Source organism: Pogona vitticeps, chromosome 6 (assembly GCF_051106095.1).
Source record: "Pogona vitticeps strain Pit_001003342236 chromosome 6, PviZW2.1, whole genome shotgun sequence".
Lineage (NCBI taxonomy): Eukaryota > Metazoa > Chordata > Lepidosauria > Squamata > Agamidae > Pogona > Pogona vitticeps.
This window is the reverse complement of record NC_135788.1, coordinates 17929036-17951500: the sequence shown is the minus strand read 5'-3', so window position 1 is coordinate 17951500 and position 22465 is coordinate 17929036. Positions and strand designations below refer to the sequence as shown.

The window sequence follows — 22465 nt, the reverse complement described above, 5'->3', positions numbered from 1 at the left end:
GGCCAGGTTCAATCCCAGGTAGCTAGATCAAGGTTCACTCAGCCTTCCATCCTTCTCAGGTTGGTAAACTGAGTACTGAGCTCACTGGGGAGACAATGTGTAGCCTGCATAATGAAATTAAACTACCCAGAGAGTGATTTAAGTGCTATGGGGCAGTATATAAGCAGCACACTTTGCTTTTGCGTTTTGCTTTAATATTTTGTTTTTGTTCTCGCTAGAAAGATTTTTTGAAGATCATGAAAATGTGATTGGTGTTTTATCTGATTGGACTCGGGACACAGCGAATAAGATCCTGTTCTTGGAGAAAAGTGAAAAGTATGCTGTGTTTAAAAACCCTCAGGTAAATAACCCCTTAGGTAAATAACAATGGCATAGGCAAATACTGGACCGTGATATGATTTAGATCATTCATGCAGTGATAGTAAAATACATACACAAACACACTCTCCCAAACCTGGAAGCAGGCAGGTACTCACACATATCTATGGAGAGGCCTTCTCCCTCTATTAAGGAGGCAGACAAGGTTCAGCTGGCTGAAGGATACCTGAACTTGAGGTATGCTGCATTCGCCCTCATGGGTGAGCACTGTCTGGTAGCCACCTATTTCACAGTGTGGACTACAGCATTCAAGAGAGAAAAAATCAGAGGACAATCTTAATATTTAAGGCAGGTAAATTTCCAGCTGGTTGGGCGTGAGGGAGCTGTAGGTCCAAACACATGGAAGGATCAAAAGTTTCCCCTACCCTTGGGTTTGTGCGTTGACTTCTAGAACCTCAGACTTAGATACCATTAGATAGAGTGGAGCACTGAAGTACAATTTGGTGTTTAATAAGGTTACAGGAAGTGTCTGTAGCTGACTTCCCCTTTTACATTAGCTTAAAAAGTGAGGAAAAACAGAAGCCACACTGTACCCTTCCATGCTGTTCACTCTCTGTCAGAGGAGCATGTAGATGTTCCTCTTTCTCCATTGGCTGCATAGCTTGTTCTCCTGAGGAGAATCAAGTTAAGAGACTGTGTTCCACTGAACCACTGCTGTGACTCTGGCTGAAATCCTGTTAATTTAACGTACGCCACATGAAACTCATGAGCTGTGGCAAACTTTCAGATATTAAAAAATTCCAATTTCACCCTCCCTTTCATTGTGAGGAAGCTATTGGGGGCTGTGAGACGAAGGGGGAAGTTTTCAATTTACAAAAATTGCCACCACACGGGTGGCTTTACTAGCGGTGGAGATTTCCAGAAATTAAAAAACTTGTTTACCTAACAGCCTCTCAATGGCTTTCCCATGACAAAAGGGATCCCAGTGGGGCTTTGGGACCTTTGAGGAGAAGAATTATAAATTGTTAATTTCTGAAAAATTGCTGCAACAGATCTGCCTCACGAGGTGTAAATTAAAGCAACTGGATCTCAGCCACTGCATTAAAGATCATGAGTTTATGACTGAAAGCTAGAATAGCTGTGTTAAGTTCCTATCTTTAAAATATTTCTATAACATACAAAGCCTGACTGTATTTTGTAATACAGCTGCCAGGACTTTTGAAAGATGAATATTATGGGGGGGGGCGCTAAGCTGATTTTTAGCATAGCAAAATAAATCTACCTTACATTGGCTGTTGCCCTGCTGTTATAATTATTGGTGCACCCGAGTTAATGCATGTTCGTTAAAGATTGGGGTGACCTAGAACATGTTATATGAGGTTTCAGAATCAGATTCTTGAAAGCGCCAACCCTCCACTTGGTGGAATGGGGGGATTATCATCCTAGACTTTCAGGCGTTATTCAGTGACATATATGTTCCTTATAGGAAGTTTCATTTAGTTTACAAGTCTGGTTATAGGCCAGTGAACCAGAGAATCCACTCCTCTTTCAGTTAATTAACTGGATATTATGTGGCTAATATGCAGGAGTCAGGTGCAGTCACTCAACAATGAAAATACAAATAATTACAACAGCTGCTTCATTCATACCCACCAACCTTCCTGTGTACTGGTGGATGAAGGATGACCTGGAATAACTAATTGTATACAGTCCTGCAGTGTAACATTGTCTCGGGAGGCTAAAATTAATCGAGAAATGTTAACACTGATGCTTTCTGGGATATATGTTTCTGACCTTCGGTTGGACTAGTTCAATTTTTGTTTGCTCTGCCTTGTAAAGGAAAACAAAGGAAAGATGTCAGCTGATGAATTGTGACCGCCCCCCCCCCAGCAATTTTTCAGTTCAAAAATTAGAATGAATCATTTTCTGTAGTCTTTTAGAAAAGAACTCAGTGCATAGGGCCTATTGACAAACCACATTTTCACATAATGTAAAGGAACAATCAGTGAGAATCAAAAATAGAAGCAGCAGAATCTTCCTACTCTACTCATCCTGATTAATGCTGTTTGATTAGAGAATGGTAAAACAGGTAACAAAGGGAAAGTGAATCTAAGATTAAGTTATGTTTCAAAAAACGAGGCTAGTGATATAATCAGGAACCTGAGTTCCCTTTCTCATCTCTCTCTCTCTACATATATATGTTTGTTTTATGCATTTATATTCCATGTTTTTGTGGCATAATTCATAACAACACTGATGGGAAGAATCTTTTTACTTGTGCACGTGTGCACGATGGTGTTGCAGACGGTATGCAAAAGCATGACAGAACAAAAAAACATACGTGCACGCACATCCATACGCATGCCTATTTTGTGCCACATGTTCATAATGAAGCAATTTAATCTAACAGCATTATGCGGTGCCATCTAGCAGTTCTTCTTTGTGATGGAATAGATTTTAAAATGAGGTTCTGATGGGGAGAGATGTGGTGGAACCCTGTGGCAAACTCTTCCCATGAAGATGTGACTGGGGCCAAGATGCACATCAGTTGGCCCAGGCCTTTTGAAAAGATTTATTAACCTGGTTGATGTGCCTTTTCTGTTTTCATTTATTTTCCCCTGCTTGTTATAGATAAAGCTGATGCTGTTTTATCCTTTCTTTTGTTTATCGTATTAGGTTTTTAATTACCGTTTGTAATTCAGGTTGATGGAAGGCACTAGAAATATTTTAAGTACTTCATTTGTTGACTTAGAGAAATTTTGGCCTGTCAGACACTATTCCCCCACATTCGTGTTGTCTCATTTTGCGCTTTCTACTAGAAAAAAAAATCCTCAGCAAGACATATTTCATACAGGTGGTGTTCTTCATTGGTACTGTAATATTTTGGAGGGCATACAATGATAAATGCACATGTACAAACTAGTACCCCTTCCTTTGGCCTACTTGGTTGTTTATTGGAGGATGGTAAGTGGCAAGCACTCTTCAGTTTCAAGGAGGGAAGAGATCTGTGTTAAATAAACAATCACAGAAACCAGAGATTATTAAGTGAGGGCTCTTCCAGATGGGAGAAAGGTTCCACACCCCTTTTTCCAGTTTGTCCCTGTTTTCTGAATTCACAGAAATTCAGATCTAAACTTCACTAATAGTAGCCACTTCCCAAAAAACCTGTTCTCTGCAGGAAAGTCTAGATATCCTTTGAGAAATATATAAGAAATTCTTTTCTGTGTTAAAGCATCTCTGCTTGAGTTTTGTGTATTTGTGTGTGTGTGTGTTTACTAATTGATTGCCTCTAATCAATAACTCTGTGCACAGATATAAACTTAATTAAAGTACCATTGTGCTAAACACTGCCCCATGGAACAAAAATAATCCCTGCCTTTGAAGGAGGGGAAAACACAAAAGCATGTAAAGGCACAGATTGACTTACTGAACATACCAAGACAAGCCTTATGTCATATGGATGGTGGGAATAATACTGACAATGTATGTGACAAATAGAGTATATTGTGGAGAACAAAATGTTCCACCTGGATGAGCTCTGAGATACAAAAAAAAACACCTTATTTTAATATGGACTCGAGAAGCAAAGTTGTATTTTATTATCAAAAACCATTGTCAATTACCCTTCTTGTTTTTCAGTATCAAAATATTGCCTATAGCTCTAAGTCTATTGACTCTGGGTGGTCTGTTTTCCACCCTAAATAAATGCCAGATGCTCAGATATAAATTGCTTGTAGTGTGAGGAGATTCTTCTTTTCCCCCAGTTAAGCTATTCACAGCTGTTTTGAGTTTATTCAGTGGCAAAAATAGCAAGAAGGGATTTGGGCTTATTCACGCATACACAAACACAGACAAAGGCAAACAGCATTGGGGATCTTTCTAGGGAATATTAATTGTAATGGCATACATTTCCTTTGCAAGCCTCATTGAAATTAAAAGGATCTGTGGGAAAAGGGCATAATAACCCTCTATGCACTTCCTTAGAGTTAAAGCTCTATTGAAATTAATGGGACTTTATCAAGTAGATGTGGTTAGGATTGGGCTCTGAGTGCCTTATTGATGCCTCATTAATACACACCATTTAAATAAAGAAATATACCATAAAGGCTTTCTGGTTTTACAATTTGCGAGTTGAATCTTGTTGGAATATACTAATATAGAGAAAGATCTCTTTCAGTCATGTAGCTAAGAAACTGTGTGCTTTATTAGGTCTTAATTTTTTCCTATCTCTTAAATTGTGTTACTTTAAGATCCATATTTAGGAAAGTAAATGTGATTTCAGATGCTTTTTATTTTCTACCAGTTATCAAGTCAGATAAACTGAGTCCTGAACATCCTTCCAAGAGCCCTATGGAGCTTTGTAGACCTCTGTTGTTGGTGGTGGTCGTTTAGTCATGTCCGACTCTTTGTGACCCCATGGACCAGAGCATGCCAGGCCCTCCTGTCTTCCACTGCCTCCCGGAGCTGGGTCAAATTCATGTTGGTCGCTTTGATGACACTGTCCAACCATCTCATCCTCTCTCGTCCCCTTATCCTCCTGCCTTCACACTTTCCCAACATCAGCATCTTTTCCAAGGAGTCTTCCTGCCCTCTTAGTGCTCCTCCATCCCGGCCAATTTGTAACTATGGAGGAAAATCCCTGCTTATTGTGTTGTGGTGTTTGGAAATGAAGCTCTTGTGCTGCTACACGATTGTTGCTCTTTGATGTCTGGTGTCCATGTGGAATGGAGTTGTGATGATGTGATGAATTCCTGAGTGCCTGAACTGCCTGCGTCTGTCTGTCTTACCTCCCTATATTTATAATTCATTCTGTTGTTTACCTTTCTCTTCTAACAAACTTTTCTGCAAGGCTAGGAAGTCAAAAGCTTAGAGATCCAAGAATAATTTTTCAATGAGAAATTGTATTGTCTCTGCAGTTTTTATACTTCCAATAATTTGTGACTCAGTATCTGGCAAACTGTGTTATTGTTTTGACTAAAATTTTGCAAGGCTTGAAGGAACAGAGGTTGGTAGCATAAAAGAGCCTGATCCCCAGAAACCTAGAAAGCTAGAATATTGCCATGACATAATATTGTATATCCAAGACCTTGAAACCACAAAGAGTGGATATTATAAGTCCTACATTTTATGTTTGGTTATCATTTGCAAAACAAGTTCAACTAGCAGGATTGCTGTAATATAGTGACCTAGCATATCTGGAGGTAGCTATCTGTTTTGAAATGATTATAATAAACTATTGCTCAAGCCTCAATTTTAAAAGCGGTTTTATTTGCAGGTTTACTTTTTCTATATATCACCCTCAATTATTTTAACACTTTATAAACACAGAATTTGAAACCTTGGCACCACAAGGTGATTCTTGTCTAGATTTTTGTCTCTAGATGCCTGCACTTTCTTGTTTGGCATCATGTCCAAACATCTCCAAAAAATTAGTTTGTGATGGAAAGCTGTACTCAGATGTGATTATATGAAACAGCACAAGACAATGTGCTGATGCTAGGAATGAATCCAGTTTTTTATAACTGAGTTTGAGTAAATCATTCAAAATATTCTTCAGAGCTGAATGCCATAGCAACATTGTTGGTATTCTAGCATGTAAACTGTGGTCAATCCTACTTAACATTTAATGTTGAAATTGAGGCTTTCCTACTTTGAGCACATGATGAGAAGGCAGGGTCTTCTGGAAAAGACAATAAAGCTGGGAAAGGTTGAAGACAGCAGGAAAAGGGGAAGACCAAATATGAGATGGATTGGCTCCCTAAAGGAAACCACAAGCTTGAATTTGCAAGAGCTGAGCAGGGCTGTTGAGGACGGGACATTTTGAAGTTTGCTCGTTCATAGGGTCACCACAAGTGGGCTGAGGAGACCTAACAATAAGAAATTATGAAGAGAAGCAACAGAACTAGGGCTTGTGTTTTTCTTTTATTGGTGTGTCACTACTGAGGGACTGCCCAAGGCAGATGTCTGTTAATACGAATCCTTTTAGAGTTGCTCAAAGTTCAAAGCTTCACTTGCCCATGTTGACTGGAATCTTTCTGTATATTTTGAAGTAGGGATGTGAACAACATTTGAAAAATGCCCAATTCTAGATTTCCCATGCCTTACCGTGCTGAGACTTCTCACACACAACCCTATACGAATGAGATTTCAAAATGAGATCTTGGTCTTCTTTTTTATCCGTCTGTCTGTTTGTTCTTTTGTGCAAGAAACTGCCAAATTCTGGACAAAACAGTATCTTTTCCAGGGAATCTTGTGTAGGAAAGATTATGTTTTGCAGAGGAATTGCTGTAATGCTATGCAGATGGGTGCTTATTCCTGGGAGGGGGCAGAGAACATCATGAGAGTTTTCAATACATACGCAAATAAATTCTTGTGCAGAGAAATCTCAAATGCGAGGAAAGAAGGATTCCCCCGCCTCAGTTTCTCTTGGACAGCAAGATCCTGACAGGTTCACGTTCCTACTCTGAAGTAATATCATTTGGCCAGAATCCCATTAAAATTGTGACATGCAGAACAGTCATGGTAGCAGTGTGTGATATTTTGTGGGCTCCTTGCTACATGCCTTGATTGTGCAGTTGATCATGCACTGGACAGCCCGCAGAAAGCAAAAAATGCTTGCGTGATTACCCATGCACACCTGGTAAATTGTAAACTCGTTGTCCACTGTGTTGAGAGAGAGAGAGAGAAAGAAGCATGCTCAGTTTATGGTTATTGTCTTACTGTCACCATCTTTTCTCTCTATTTCTAATTAGAATTTCTACTTGGCAAACAAAGAAAAAAATGAAAACAAGGAAATGAATGAAAAAAGCAAAGAAGCTTTACTGGAGGTGAGCCATACTCCAAGAGCGGGAAGCTGCGTTTGGTTATGATGAAACTTATGTTGACTCCTTTGCCCCCAAAATAGAACAGAAATGTTTCAGTTCTTCATTTGTTATTATAGAAAAACAGGAAATTGTAGCATGGCAGTAATTCAGAAGGGTGTGTGCAAAATACGCTCTTGAAAACAAAATGTGCTATTCAGACTAATGTGTGAAAATGTAGGCAGCTTAATGTTGACGTCTTTGAGGTGGGCAAACAGAATTGATTTGCTCATTTCCAAGATCAGGAAGCTTGTTTTGTATTATTCCTTAGGCAAACTGGTCCGGTAATAATAGTCTATGAGTTAGCACAAAAAGGCACAAAAGCAGCATATTCAAAGGCACTGTAACTTGCAGATTTCCCTAAACATACCAAAAATAGCAGGTGCTGCACTTTTTCTTCCAGACAAGACAGGAAAGGTTTGCCGAAAATTCTAAGACTGATTAAAATAACCTTTCAGATTCAAACTTGTTTTTTAATCTTTTAAAATTAAAGTATCTATTTAACATTCATTTGGCAATTTTTGAAAATTACTGCCGTTGACGTTTTTAATTTTTTTTCAAAAAGGCAGGTTTGCTAATATTTTTGAGTCACAAAACAGTGAAGAATTGTGTAGCACCTTATAACACCAAGATATGGTTCCAGTTGTTGCGAACATCATTCACTGTACATGTTAAAGTCACATTTTTATGCCTACCACCATTGTTTCAGCAATATCTGTTAGCAGCAGGTTTCCACAGGAATACATGGCTGGGAGGTGCTTTTTTGTTCTGCTGGCACCATGTTGGCTCTCAGATTCTTCAGTTTATTGTGGCCTGAGCTTTTATGGACTATCATCCCCTGCCTTGGTTACAATAAGTATTCCACGGTTTTGGCGGCGAAAGTATTGGGGCAGTAATGCTTTCTGAGGGGCAGAAGGTACAGACCATGATAATCTCTTTACTAGAGGTTCTTCATAAAAACAACTGATGGGTGATAAGACAGGAACCTTTGCAGTGGTAAGCTAATTAGTAACACAGTTAAATTCTAATCAAAAAGATAAAAGAGTTGAACCTTTTGTGGACTTGCTCAGTTGTTTTGCGATTGAGAAGTTTGGAGGTGCATTGTTCAATCAGTTAAACTGTTCTAAAGAGAGGCGGTGATAGCACAATGTTTTCCTCCAGTTTCAGTCTTAGAGAAAAATTAGTAAGTCTTAGTGACATTGCACCATGGCATTAAAAAAATACATTGATATTTATTTTCTTGAACTTTCTTTAATCATCATTATGAAGACATTTATTGTTTGGAATGTGGCCGGCCTGCTGCTCTTGTTCACTGGGGTGTTTCTGTGCAACGCCATTGGTCAGTGGTGGAGTCATCCCTGGCATCTCCAGCTAGATCTAGGAGAAACTCATGTCTAAAGACGGAGAACGAGTGGAGACAATACTGAGCTAGGTGGAGCAGTGGCTTTTCCCATTGACTCCTAGAACAAGTAGAGAGGCAGTTTTCCCACCATGCCAGACTCGGCCAGTCTCTTAGGTGCCAACCTTAGTGGTTGAACTAGATTACAAGACTAGCACTTACTTGTGTTCTGCTTCTTCTTTGTATAACCCAATTTTCATTCCACAGGAAAGCTTCTGTGGTACATCTGTCATTGTACCAGAAGTAGAAGGGGCCCTTTATTTAAAAGAAGATGGAAAGAAGTCCTGGAAAAGGCGATATTTCCTTCTGCGAGCTTCTGGAATTTATTATGTACCCAAAGGAAAGACTAAGGTCAGGCAAATCAAAGAAACCCTTTCAAGCAATAACACGTTTCATGAAGGTGAAAATAAAAACTCACAGGGTGACATTTTAAGAACAGCATCTGGTGCACCTGAGAGGGATTCTTCTTCGGACTACAATACTTGTGCAAATATTGAGAAGGTGTCACTGAGCTCCTTTGATGTTGTGTCCTCTCCTACTTATCCTCCATTCTTTAAAAAAAATTAGATAAAAACACAATATTTAAAATCCAGACTTGAAGGAAATCAAACCCCCAAGCCAACAGTTAATCTTGCACAGCAAAATGGTGGCATTACTTTATGCCCAGCTCCCTGTGGAAAAATATTTTGACAGTTTGCAAACAGCCTGTATTTTGCATGGTCTGATGCAAAGAAAACCTGCCGTTATTTGAGAGAAGACTAAAGAAAAAGTGAGGATGTGGCTTTGATACTTTATTCCGTTTTGCCTTGGCCCCCTGCCTTTTTCTCTAGATCCTTTCTCGAAGCACTCTTTTAGCATAGATACCAAGGATTTTCTCCAGAGGACTGTTCTGTGTCTAGCAGCACAGAGCAGTTTGTAAGGAGAAATCCTTTAAATCTAAAATACTAACAAGGGGTGGTTCTTTGCACGTATAATAGTAGTCCTCCTAAGAGTCAAACTAGGTGATACATATACAGTAACATATATCTGGAAGAATTGCTCCCTCAAGTGATAAAAGTCATCTGAAAGTCATAGCTTGTGCTTTTCCTCACCTCTGTATTTTGGATTTAACTTGATTTCTGATTAGTCACTGGGTAGTAAACTCAGGCTTAATTTGCACATCTGAATGCACAGTAAATCATCCTCTGGGAGGAAAAGCAGGATAGTCACAGGGAATATGCATTCCCTTTAATGTTGACCTTAAGTGTAATGGTTTAGATCCTAAGAACTTGTTGTTTCCCTTGATGGAGTCTGTGCTCCCTTAACAGCTGTCCAAGTCTGTTCATTTAACATTTGAGAGTGTGGTACGGTACAGCTACTTTGCCATTACTGTTCATTTCAGAGATATAAGCACACACTTCATTGAGATGAATGGTTATTGTATGGCAGTAGCTCATGGTGAAATATACTTTGAATTGCTATCCAGAAATAGATAAGCAAGATGGACACAAATCCATAGCATAATCTTTATGCCAAGAATACATGTGCCAAAGCACATTATATTCTGTGATCTGTAAAAATGCAACCATTTCCAGTCCCCACCCTCCCCATGGAAAGCATTTGATACAAATTCAGAGATGCCAAGGAACTGTGTGTAGCAGAAGCCCCATCCATTAGAGATCTTGCTCAGCCCCACTGCTGAACATTTACAGGATTGTTTTTAACCTGGATGTGTCCTAGAGGCAGGCTGTTTCTCTTTGGTCGTAACAGCAAGTTGCATTTAAATAGGCATAACAAGAACAGTAATAAACCATTTCCCAGTTTGTGCTCCAGGAAAAGTTGGTTGGTGGCACACTCCTTCATCCTGGTCGGGGGATTCTGGCACCTATAGTTTGAGAAAGTAATTTTTCCAAACATTGATCTAGAACAGAGGGGTAGGATTAAACCAGTGGTGTCCAACCTTGGCCCTCCAGATGTTCTTGGACTTCAACTCCCAGAAATCCTGGCCAGCAGAGGTGGTGGTGAAGGCCTCTGGGAGTTGTAGTCTAAGAACATCTGGAGGGTCAAGGTTGGACACCACTGGATTAAACCATCACTTGCTGAAATGCAACTGTTTCTCTGTATCCCTCCTTCCTCACTGACCTTGGTGTTTTCAGGACAACTGAAAGGAAGGGCTAATGTTCTTAAAGTATGACATTTCCTGAGTTTTGGCCCAACTTGTGATAGAATGCTGTCAATTATTGTTCTTTTTGTTGACGATTAGACTCTAGACATATTAACTGAATACGTAAGGGCTAAAGGAGCTTGATATTAAACACACCTGGGCATTTAACACAAGACTGGCCCTCCCATTACGCAGAATGAGGTGGCTTCAGTCAACAAATGTTCCTTGGGCAGAAAGGGCAATTCTCAATAATTCTGCCCGATCCCCCCCTCCAGCCCCTGGCCAGTGTCTTCTCAGAAACAGAGCTTTCTATGTCACAGATAGTCTGACCTGGACTAACCTATTATCTTAAGTATGGTGCAGAATGCTTCCCCTTTACTTGTGTTGACTCAATTGTCAACCCATTTGGCTTCTCTATACAAAATATGTGAGAAACTTTTTCTTAAACCCCTATAGCAAAGCACCTTTGTTTGTCTTGATTAATTTTTTTCCTTCATTTCTTTCGATTCATATATCACCCCATTAGAGCAAGCTGGGTGGTTGACAGAAGACTAAAACTTATAATGCCCCACAGTAACAAAAATTGAAACTCAAAAATAAATTCAAAACAATGCGGCAAGACAACAGACAGTAATTATAACCGTACAAATGAATAACCCTATACAATTAATTTAAAAAAGTTATTGCTCTGTCAAGAATAAAAATAGACATAGCAGTTGTTTGAGTGGGGGCTGATCATTACTGGATTTGGGGGTAAGTTGTAGAGGGAGTGTAACTTAACTCCCTTGCTGCATTTTTGACAAAAACTCAAGTAACTTCTGAGTGGCAGTTTTCATTAGGAGAATAGCAAGGAAGGAAAAGGTTAAAAATCCCTTTGCAGTTGCTGTGATCCGGATAAATATCTTCTATTCATATTTTTAAAAATACTGTATGCACATTAAATGCAGATAAACATTTAAAATCATATAGTCAGACCATTAGTTTCCTTAAAATCTTTACGGAAAACTCAGTGTATTGCCATTAAGAAGCATAATATGGATTTTTAGATACGTCAGCACCTCATCCCCAGATCTTTAACTCCACAACTGGATATACCAGTAGGAAAAATTTGGTTGTCAGGAATAGGAAATGGTTATTTCATGGCAGTTGACAAAAAAAACACTTAAGGTGAGAGAAAAACATGCTTTTTTGATGCAGCACAGAGAGAACCTGCCAGTTGTTTGCAATTATGTATGGATAAACCATCAACACAACATTAGGGGGGGAAAAGGTCTAAACTCCATGCCAACTTCTTCCTATGAATCTGAATGTTAGCTATGGTTTTCTTGGATCTTTTTAACATAATATTAACAGCAGTCATATTGATGAATGTACTAACAGAGGTAAAGGCCTCAATTTTTGACTCAAGGGCCCCAAACCTTTCCTAGACTTTCATACACATAAAAACGGACACACACAGAGAGAGCTTATGCCACATTCTCTGTCCTGACTGTTGTATTCCTTTTGAAGCTCTACATCAGTGGTGTCGAACTGTGGCCCTCCAGATGTTCTTGGCCTTCAACTCCCAGAAATCCTGGCCAGCAGAGGTGGTGGTGAAGGCTTCTGGGAGTTGAAGTCCAAGAACATCTGGAGGGCCACAGTTCAACGCCACTGCTCTACATCTTTTGATGTTCAGCATCTCTCAGGTTGCACCACATATTCTTTGTGGAAAAACTCAGAACTTCCCTAGAGCAAGCGACTCTCTCTGCTTTATTGTCAAACTAGCCTCTTGTTTCCTCTGCAACAAAGGGCATAGTCTGGATTCTGAAGCTTTCAGAGATCCACCGACCACGTCTGCAGATCAACTGCCCTGTGTACTTGTTCTCAGAGAAAAATGAAGCCATGCTTGTGTTAAAAAGACACTGAATTTTCAGAAATTCATTTAAAGAGTGGCATTTGAATACCATATTCAAATAAAGTATGGTGTTTGAATAAAGAAGCTAAGAAAGAGGGTTGCCAGGATAAAAACAGAGAATGCCTTCTCTAGGGTGACTTTTATAACAACTTCTTATTTTAAACTTGGATTTTTGGGGAAACCTCACATTATGGTATAGTCGTAGCAGTCAAATCCTTAGCCAACAAAATCAGCGCTGAACTAAGTTGATGAATGTGTTAACTGTCAAAACCTAATTATTATAATAACAGGCATTTCTTTTTTTGTCTTTTAGACATCTCGAGACTTGGCTTGCTTCATACAGTTTGAAAATGTAAATGTATATTATGGTGTTCAGTACAAAGCAAAATATAAAGCACCTACGGACTACTGTTTTGTCTTAAAGGTATGTACAGTAAAACATACATCATGAGCGGATGTTCTGAATTTGTGCCACATTTACAGTTCATTCCTGTTTACATTAGATTGTTTTTGAACAAGTTAAAAAGCATCAGCTCCCTTTATCCAGGTCCTTATGTGGACATAGAGAGGACTGCATCGTTAATCTCTTATATGGAGAAAAACTGGAACGTTGCATCTGTTTTGCAGATTCATGAAGCCACTGGCATAAAATCTTAGCTTTAAAAATCTTCACAGTTGACAGTAGCAAGGTAATCTATATGTAAATTGGCTCTTTTAGTCAGTCTGTTGTCTCTCAGATATCAAGAGAATTTAATTATGCATTATTGGTGAAGGTTTTGCTTGAGTAACCTGAGAGTAATGGTGCATAATATGGAATTAATCTAGGGTGAAAGAATTGGTGCCCTGGGAACAAAGTGCCACAACAGTGTCGTCATATCCTATTTCCATTCCTTAGTACCTGCCATTGTAGTGCTCCCAGCTGGGATTTTTCCCCCTAATAACCTTTAGAGATATCTTTCTGAATTTACTCTTTATGGATGGTGCCACCATATTCTATCACAATGGCACTGCCCATCCAGAACTAGTTCATGTCATCTGTTTCCTTGACAGTATTTTGTAATATTTCATGTGATACAATGGAAATATGAATAAAGCTGAAATGTGGGATTTTCCTTACACATTCCAATCTGCCTCTTCTTGAAAAATGATGCAATAAGAGCAACCAGCATCTGACTAGTAGTGATAATGGCATCACACAATTAAGCCAAAGGAGTTATACTTTATCGCATGATAACCATGTAAATGTTTTGGTCTCTTGTAGAGGAAGTGGGGCTTTACACTCAATATGACTGCAGAATATTTTCTTTACAGACCCTAATGGGGAGGAGGGGCAGCTATAGACAGACAAACAAATAAATCCTATCATGTGAAATATAAAAGTTTAATTACCTTGTTTGTTTATTTATTACATTTGCAATATGTTTGCAGTGTTTCCCCTAATAAGATCAGTCAGTACAGTACCTGGTTCTATGCCCCCACCAGTCCAGGAGAGAAGGTTACATAGTGTTTCATGGCTCGGTAGGGAGCCTGGACCATTCCCGGTCCTACATTCTAACCATTACGTCATAATGGGTGTGGAAAGAACTGCATTCTACATCTCATAAGAAACCTTGAGAATTTTTTAAAGGAGGGGAGTAGGGACTCTAAAAAAATATTAATGAAAAGTAATGTTAACAAAACTGAAAGGGTAGGGAGAGGCAGAGATAGAGAAGGTGCTTCCTAATGTGCAGTGGAGGGAGCATAGTTTATCTTCGCATTACAAAATATAATATAATATCTTTGCATTGCTATCTGATAGAACCCATTGGAAAATCTGTCATGAAATGTATTCTGAAAATTAAGAGTTAAGAGTTTGTGTTTGCTTTTGGTTGGAAAAAAAATCTTTAAAAATACTTTTTTAAAACATGCATTTTCTAAGATGAGATATTAATTCTTGCATTTAGTGATTTGGCAACTGGTCCATGAAAGCTAATGGCATAATAAATTTGTTAGTCTATTAGTCTGTTAACATGCTACAGAACTCTTTTATCTGCTGCCAGTCTGGACATTAAATCATTGAACAGTATCTGATGCCATCTGGTGGCTCTAGCCGATTATTGCAATACATCAAAATCCTTATGTTTCTTGTTACAAATTCTCTGGCCTCATAAAGGGTTTCAAATCGAAAAACTACAGTAATGAGTTGGACATTTTTATTTGAAGTAAGTGGTCTTTGAATTATTTAATGCTGTTGTTGTTTCACGCCTCCAAGTGATTTTTCAGCCTATGGCAACCCTATGAATAAGTTACCCTTCCAAAAGAACACAAAGAGAAAAAGAAAATAAGAATATTCGTAGCAGAGCACTTGATTCTTTTCTTTTTAAAAAAATATTACTTGCTTTTTGAATTTTTTGAAAAATGGACATTGTAGATTAATCTTGCATGTATGTAACTGATAGATGGTAATGAACAGTATGCTCTCTCTAGATTACACACGAGGATACTAAACACAGAGCCATGACATGCCCCAAATTTACTAGCTGGAAGTCTTGTTGTAACTATCTCAATCCCGGCTTTCATCCAGCAAATAATACTTGGCTGATTTAAAGCTAGCATTTCTGTCCATCTTTGAATGTCAGCATATTTTTAATAGTGAAAAATCATGTGCCATTATTATTGTTACACTATTCATTCATTCATTCCCTTTGCTAGCATCCTCAGATACAGAAGGAATCACAATACATCAAATACTTATGCTGTGATGATCGGCAAGCTCTACACCATTGGGTAACTGGTATAAGAATTGCAAAGGTGAGGAGGAGAAGGTGTGTTTCTCAATAATAAAAAGAAAACAGAATGATGAATCCCAGTGGTAGTTCGGAGGAGTAACATAGTCAGGCTGTGTTTTAGTTAAATAAACACTGACATCATATACACACAACAGAATTATACATGGATGAGGCAGTCCTCAAGGAAAGAGCCAAGAGAGGCACTGCACACTTTGGAACCTTTGGTATTGAAAGCAAGATGGGGAAAACAGAAGCTCTGCATGGGATCAGACCATCGTCCCAAGGCCTATCCCCCTCTTCCTATGAATGGTGTAGAAATGGATAGATGAGGGGAGCAATTTAATTACACATGGATACATGCAGTTTACTCCTGGGAGAGGGTGATGTAATGGGAAGCAGGATTCGCCATTTCTTCCTGCACTGTTGCCTCAAGCGGGGAGAAGGAGGGCTCCAAATTCAAACCCCCACTGAGGCGCCGCCATCGTCCTCCATGTCGTGAGGGAGCAGGCCAGGTAGGTGGGACTTGTCAGCCTTGGAAGGCAGCCCATCTAGGAGAAGGAAAACTCCACTGCCTTGTGGCTGTATCCACTGATGGAAAAGGCTTCAGGAGTAGTCAACCTCGAGGAAAAATCCGGAGCCGGAGCCTCAGAGGCAGTTCGTGTCATTCTGCCAACTCCTGCGACTTCGCTGGAACCAGTTGTATTGGCTCTTGCCTTTCCACTGGACTATTTCAGTGATGTGGAGAGGGGAGATTTGCTGCTTGGGTAACAGGCTATCCTCCATATTATTTTACCCAGGCTTTGTGCTCTGGAGAGGACACCCCAGCTTCGCACACAGCGTCGAAACACTAGATGCTGTTCCAAGTCCTCCATACAGAGCACGTTACCTTAGTCTCTCGAGACTGAAGGATGCCTATGCTATTGCCTCAAGTGGATGTTTGCTCCAGGAAGGAGTCAAAGCAGGGGTTGGGGCTTTGGTCACAATTATGGCACTATGGGTAAGGGAAGAACACTTGAAAAACCTTCATGGTCTTAGACAGGGATGCTACTGAGTGTCCATTTTGCTGAGGGAGTTTGGGGGCGGCGGCAAACTGCCATTTGGTAAATGGCTTTGTAAAGTACCTCCTTATCCCAGTTGTGATTGGCAGATCCATGGCTACTTCTGAGGGAGGGCGGGGTGGAGAGCAGTTATATGAAATTCTCAAAATGTTGTTTGCCCCTGGGAGGTTAATCTGAAGCTGGTTGAGCCCAAGAGTCAGGCAGTACAGCTCTGAGCTGTCTCTCGGACTCTTCTGCAGCTTGTAAATAAGATAAGATGGGCTTTTCCCCCCAATTTGCACAAGGCATAAATTGTGGCCCATTGCCTACAACCAGATGGTTTCCAACTTGCACAATGTCAAGCTGAAGATCTCATGGTAGCCGAGTTTGGTTTTTTTTGCCACACTTGAAAAAAGATTCTGACCATAGAAGCAAAAACAAATAGATACAAAAAAGGAATGCTTATTTATTCAGCCAAGCTAATAATCATCTTAGAACTACAGAGCTGGAAGGGACGCAATGGGTCATCAAGTCTAGCCCATAAGGAAGGCACAGTGAAGAACTGAACTCCCAATTGTTGGCTCTGCAGCTGGAAAGCTAAACCATAGAGTTATCCAGCAGTTTTAGCCAATGGATTTCAGATAATATTTTCCAATGCAGGCAAAAGCAACAGTCTTATTTTATTAACATCCTTTGCTTTCGGCAGTCTGAAAACAGCATGAAATCCAGTAGGGTTCAGCTTGGTAGAGTTACTGTAATTAAATCACAGTTGTATCAACCATTATTACTATTTTCTGAAGTTTCTTTATCTTGTAATAAGAAACAATTCTGGGTGCCGAAAGCTTGCTGGTTTAAATTTAAACCAATTTAAACTTGCTGTCCTGACACATACAGCTCAATAAGATCCAGAAGTAAATTTTTCCAATGGGCTTGCATTTCAGTTGATAGAAAGTGAGTGTAAATAGGCTTCTGTTTCAAGATATTTGTGGTCATCTTCTGCAGGCAAGATAAAATGTGTGTTAACTTTTCCAGTACGGCAAAACACTGTATGATAACTACATCCGTGCAGTGCAGAAGGCTGGCTTAGCTTCCCGACTGGCAAAGCCAGGGAATGCTGAATCCATAGCTGCTGCGGGATCTTCTTCTAAAGGTATTTTTTATCATCTTCAGAAATTTGCATTGAGCAGGAGGTTGGATTTGATGGCCTTATAGGCCCCTTCCCACTTCATGATTTTATGATTCTGTAATTCAGTTTTAGATACACCTGAACTAGCTCTTTCACTAGGCTGATTGTTCACAAAGACAACCAAGGCATTAAAATGTAGGAACTGCAGTCATGGCTAAAAATATTGGCACTTGTGCAATTCTGTCAGATAATGCAACACTTCTCTCAGAAAATTGTTGCAGTTGCAAATGTTTTTGGTACTCACATGTTCATTTCTTTGGTTTGCCTTGGAAGAACACAAAAAACAGGGAAGAAAAATCAAATCTGATACAGCCCCACACAGAAACCCAAAATGCATTGGCCAAAATTATTGGCGCCCTGTCTAAATTGTTTTCTGACAGAATTGCAGGTATGCCAATATTTTGGGCCATGACTGTATGCATTTCAAAGATTCAGCTTCTAGATAGCCTAGACTAAACTGGAAAATGTTAATTAGTTATTAATATTAATGTTTTAATGACCATTTTTAATGTAGGATATTATTATAATATTGCCTATTTTTAAATGGTTTTAATGTTTTTAAAGTTTTAATATTGTTATACGCCGCTCAGAGACCATTGGTAATGGCGCGGCTAAATTTTTTTGTAAATAAATTGTACATAAGACTTGTTGATAGACTGTACAATTCACAATTAAAGCCACAGGTTTCTTTTGGTCTGCAAGAGTTCCAACATGCTACTAACCATTCTTTTCAGACATATAAGCAAGATATATGTTTAAAGAGTGCTCTAATATCCTATGAAGTAGTATATTATTTTAGGATGATTTGAGAATGAGGAAAAATTGCATACAGTATTTGTTTACTTAAATTTGAGCTATTTCTATAGGTTAATCTGGTTTTTTGCCTTCGCTTGTATTTTCATAGGTAGTGCTCATGCAAATGGACAAGTCCCGCAAAGCATAACCCCAACTATAGCGGTCTCTTCAGAGAATGGGAAACGTGCTGAGACACCAAAGGTACAAATAAAATGTATTGACTAATACAGGAGAATTCTTGTGACAGTCCATATTAAGGTGGGGGTGGGAATCTTAGCGGTTTGTCGGGAGATTCTTGAATGTAATAAGGAACATGGGCCATAGCCACAGTGAATGACTGTCTAGCTATATACTGTTTGGATGAACACAACACACTGTGGATTAAGTGGCCTTTGAAAACTGCATGGAAATGTCAGCCATATTTCTTATTTACAGTGGTGCCTCGCATTACGATGTTAATTCGTTCCAGCAAACTCGCTGCAGAACGAAAACATCATAAAGCAATTTTTTAAAGCCCATAGAAACGCATTAAAACCCGATTAATGCGTTCCTATGGGCTTGAAACTCACCGTCCGGTGAAGATCCTCCATAGCGCGGCCATTCACTGCCCGTGCAGCAAGGAATCCGTCCCAGAAAACAGCGGGCGGCCATTTTTTTTACCCAGTGGCCATTTTGAAACCGCCAGTCAGCTGTCCGAAAATCTTCGTTTAGCGATAATCGGTTAGCAAAGCAGGTAACCGATCATCACAAAGCGCAAAAACCCCATAGGAAACATCGTTTTGCGATCGCAAAAACTTCGTTATGCGATTTCATTGTTAAACGAAGCGCTCGTCTTGTGAGGCACCACTGTATTCCATTTATACCCCGCCTATCTGGTCATTGCGACCACTCTAGGTGGCGGGATGTTGACCAGGCCAAGTTACTGGTAACATGTGACTCCTTTGTTAACAACTTCACTGTCTGATGGTCTGTTTTGGGGCACTGGTTATGACCTCTAAAGTCATGTACAACAGGACCAGGCTAGCTGAAAGAATGTCATCTCCTGTATAAGCTTGTCCTAGTTTTAGGCTCTTCAGGAAATATCCATCTCTATAACACGACAGTATTGAGGTGTGAGAATTAATGGAAGTCATGTAACTTTTAATGGACAACTGCACTGAATTTGAAAACCTAGGTTGCCAAATTTTATATCCTAGCCTTTGGTGGTCAATTTGGAAAATACCTGTATTTTCAAGAATAATTATATACACAAGCTGGAATCCTACTGGTACTTATGTAAACTTTACATAACTTGATGTGGCTAACTTGACAAGGCATCTTGGGTGTGCAGCCAGGCACATAACCAAGATGCAGTTAGCTGCCATTAATCCTTGTAAGCTCCACACACTCTACACCAACACCACTAGGATTCTGGCCACATAAATGAATACGGAAGTAGGAGCATACAACCCAGAGTAGGCTTCGGCCATCAGAAAATAGAGATATAAATGTGAGACTGCCACCTTTAAGATGTTCTTGTACACTCTTTTGTTCAGCACTGTATGGTGTATGTTATGTCAGGTATTTTGAGCTGTGCCAGTGTTTGCCAGAATGTATAGCAATAAATAAGGAATAGAGGGAGTGTACACAAAATGCACTTCACAGTACTTTGAAAAGGTTTGTGTTTTGAAGTGTCTGCCAAGGAATTACAGTATATTGCATCTTACTAGAGTGAAGGAATAAATGCACTGCATTTAAGTTTTGTCCTGCTTATATGCATCTGCTCATTGTTAGAAGAGTTTTTGATTGGCATAGAAACCACTCAGCAGATGAACAAAAGCAAAAGCAGGAAGTGCTGAAAGTGAAAAAGGTTGGGGAGCCCTGCCATAGTATATCTTGAAAACATAGGTTTTATTTTACCAGTTCTTAACTGAGGGTTAGACGAAGCATTCTTGATACCAGGAAGCCATAATTGGTGCGGCATCTGTACTGCCCTCACACATTTGACACTATTTCCTTTGTCAAAAGGCTAAGAAACCAGACAGCATCCCTGTTGCCAGTCAAGCACCGGCACCACTACTCACCCTGCCACAGGTCAAACAGCGGAAACCTGGTGGCCTCTGTCCACCTCCTCCTCCCCAGAGACGATCTTCTGCCATCACTACTTCACTGAACTTACCCACTGATAACCAGAAGGGCGGAACTGTTTACCCACCGGATCCAGAATTTCCACCACCTCCTGATTTAACCCCGTCACTCTCGGAACTGGATGATTTGCCGCCGCCACCGCCTCCTCCTCCACCAGAATATTATGAAGCTCCCCCTGATTTTATTCCACCCCCTCCGCCTTCTTCTGCTGCTGAAACTGCAAATGCAGAACTGCTGCCTCCTCCACCACTGCCTCCTCCCCCAGTCTCTGCTCCCAGTATGCCTCCACCAATCAGAAAGAAGCCTCTGCCTCCGCCTAGAAGGCAGGAAGAAAGTGATGGGCAGGATGGAGGGCCAAGGCAAGGGGGGCCACCCCCAAGAGGAGATGCATCTGCCCAAGGAGATTTAATGTCTGATCTAATGAGAGCATTGCAGAAGAAAAGGGGTGACACATCATGAAGCAAGGAGCTTATGTATCAGGGTGTGGTTTTAATTGTGACTAGACCACAGAGGGGGTGCTTCCCTGGTGGTCTAAGGGCATACATGCTAGTAGTAGTAACTCCAACACATGCTGAACGTGAGATGGGTCCCTTTCTCAAGGACTTGTAGAAATATTGGCTTTTCAGAACACAAGTAGAAGCAGTGCAAGTCTCCCAGTGAAAAGGAGGTTTTAACAGACTAGCTGTGTTTTGGTCAGCAAAAATTAATAAAAATTATTAATTAGATTAATTTATTGCATCTAGGGCTGAGGCACACTGCAAAAAACATAAGCTAGAAATCTGGAATGCCACATTATAGTTTCCTTTACAGCTCCTAAATTCACTTTTCGACTGGCTGGGAAACATTATTCAAGTGTCAACCTGTCCTTTTGCTTTCTGTACTTTGGATAAAAAGTCAGAAAAGTCACTGAAGACTTCATTATGCACAAGCTGCCCTGGCCACAGCATGCTACACCTGTGAACTTCAGTCATTTTGAAACTAAGAACTCACAATGAGAATAGATGTTTTCAGTGAGAATATCTGCAGACTACATATGTGGTTACTTCTCTGGCACCTAGAAATGCATAGTTTTAAAGGTTCTGTAGGTTTTTGAATAATTTAAGTAATGTTTTTCATTTACTGCTCCTCTTTTATCATTTATGGTGCACCTGAAATCTCCTGTTTGTGTCGATGCTACTCACTGCCACTTTGTGAATAAAATCTCCTCTTGTGTGTCTCCTCACCAGTGTCAAAATTAATGAGCAAGCACAATTGATGTTTTAAAGGACATGGCCCATAACACAATTTGAGACCATCTCCGGAAAGTCTCCTTTGCAAACTTTTTATTTACTCTGACAAAAATCTCATAACTATTCTAGTTATGGTTCTTGCAAATTGAGCCCCCTTAAATTGAGTTACCTTAAACTGGGTAACAGGAAAAGACAGCAGGGGGAGGTTTAAGTCCCTTGAGAGGCTCACCCAGAGCACAAGCTTGCTAAGTTTCATCACAGAGGCAAGAGTGCTAAGAAGTATTGTTAAAACTCTTAGATTTTCAGAAATAAATAAATGTTGCAGCAAATGTCCACTGCATATATCAAGAAGAGTTTCACTTATTTGCTCATATGCCACATGCTTTGCTTCCCCTTGGCTGTCAGCTTGCAATGTTTAGCCAAAATACCTGCAAGGATTTTTGCTAGGTAAAGATTTTTCCCCCCAGATATTTCAGAATCCTATTTTCTAGTTCTAATAATTCAATACACATGTACTGGATCCTCAACAAAAATGCTCTACCAGCTATTAGACCAGAAATTTGGGGTGCTTTTACAGAAAATGCTCTCTGTTCAAAACTGGATGGTGCTACCAGTTACTTTGGGCACAATAAAAAGAACAGAGCATTCAAATGAGTGAGAAGATGAATACATAGTTCAACAAAGCTTCCTGTGGCTACCTGTATTAATA

At 39.8% G+C, this 22465-nt stretch overlaps 1 protein-coding gene across 2 annotated transcripts in view; it reads left to right on the top strand.

Annotated features, from left to right (window-relative positions):
• The window catches only part of APBB1IP (amyloid beta precursor protein binding family B member 1 interacting protein), a 44428-nt gene extending 22679 nt beyond the window's left edge, over positions 1-21749 (top strand). For both annotated transcript variants that reach the window (XM_073003033.2, XM_078378623.1), the window contains exons 7-14: positions 219-340; positions 7071-7145; positions 8785-8928; positions 12928-13038; positions 15306-15404; positions 17452-17569; positions 18510-18601; positions 20408-21749. In XM_073003033.2, the coding sequence (XP_072859134.2) occupies positions 219-340; positions 7071-7145; positions 8785-8928; positions 12928-13038; positions 15306-15404; positions 17452-17569; positions 18510-18601; positions 20408-20986 (1340 nt within the window). In that variant the 3' untranslated portion in view covers positions 20987-21749. The remainder of the gene's footprint in view (positions 1-218; positions 341-7070; positions 7146-8784; positions 8929-12927; positions 13039-15305; positions 15405-17451; positions 17570-18509; positions 18602-20407) is intronic.
• Positions 21750-22465: the final 716 nt, after the last annotated feature.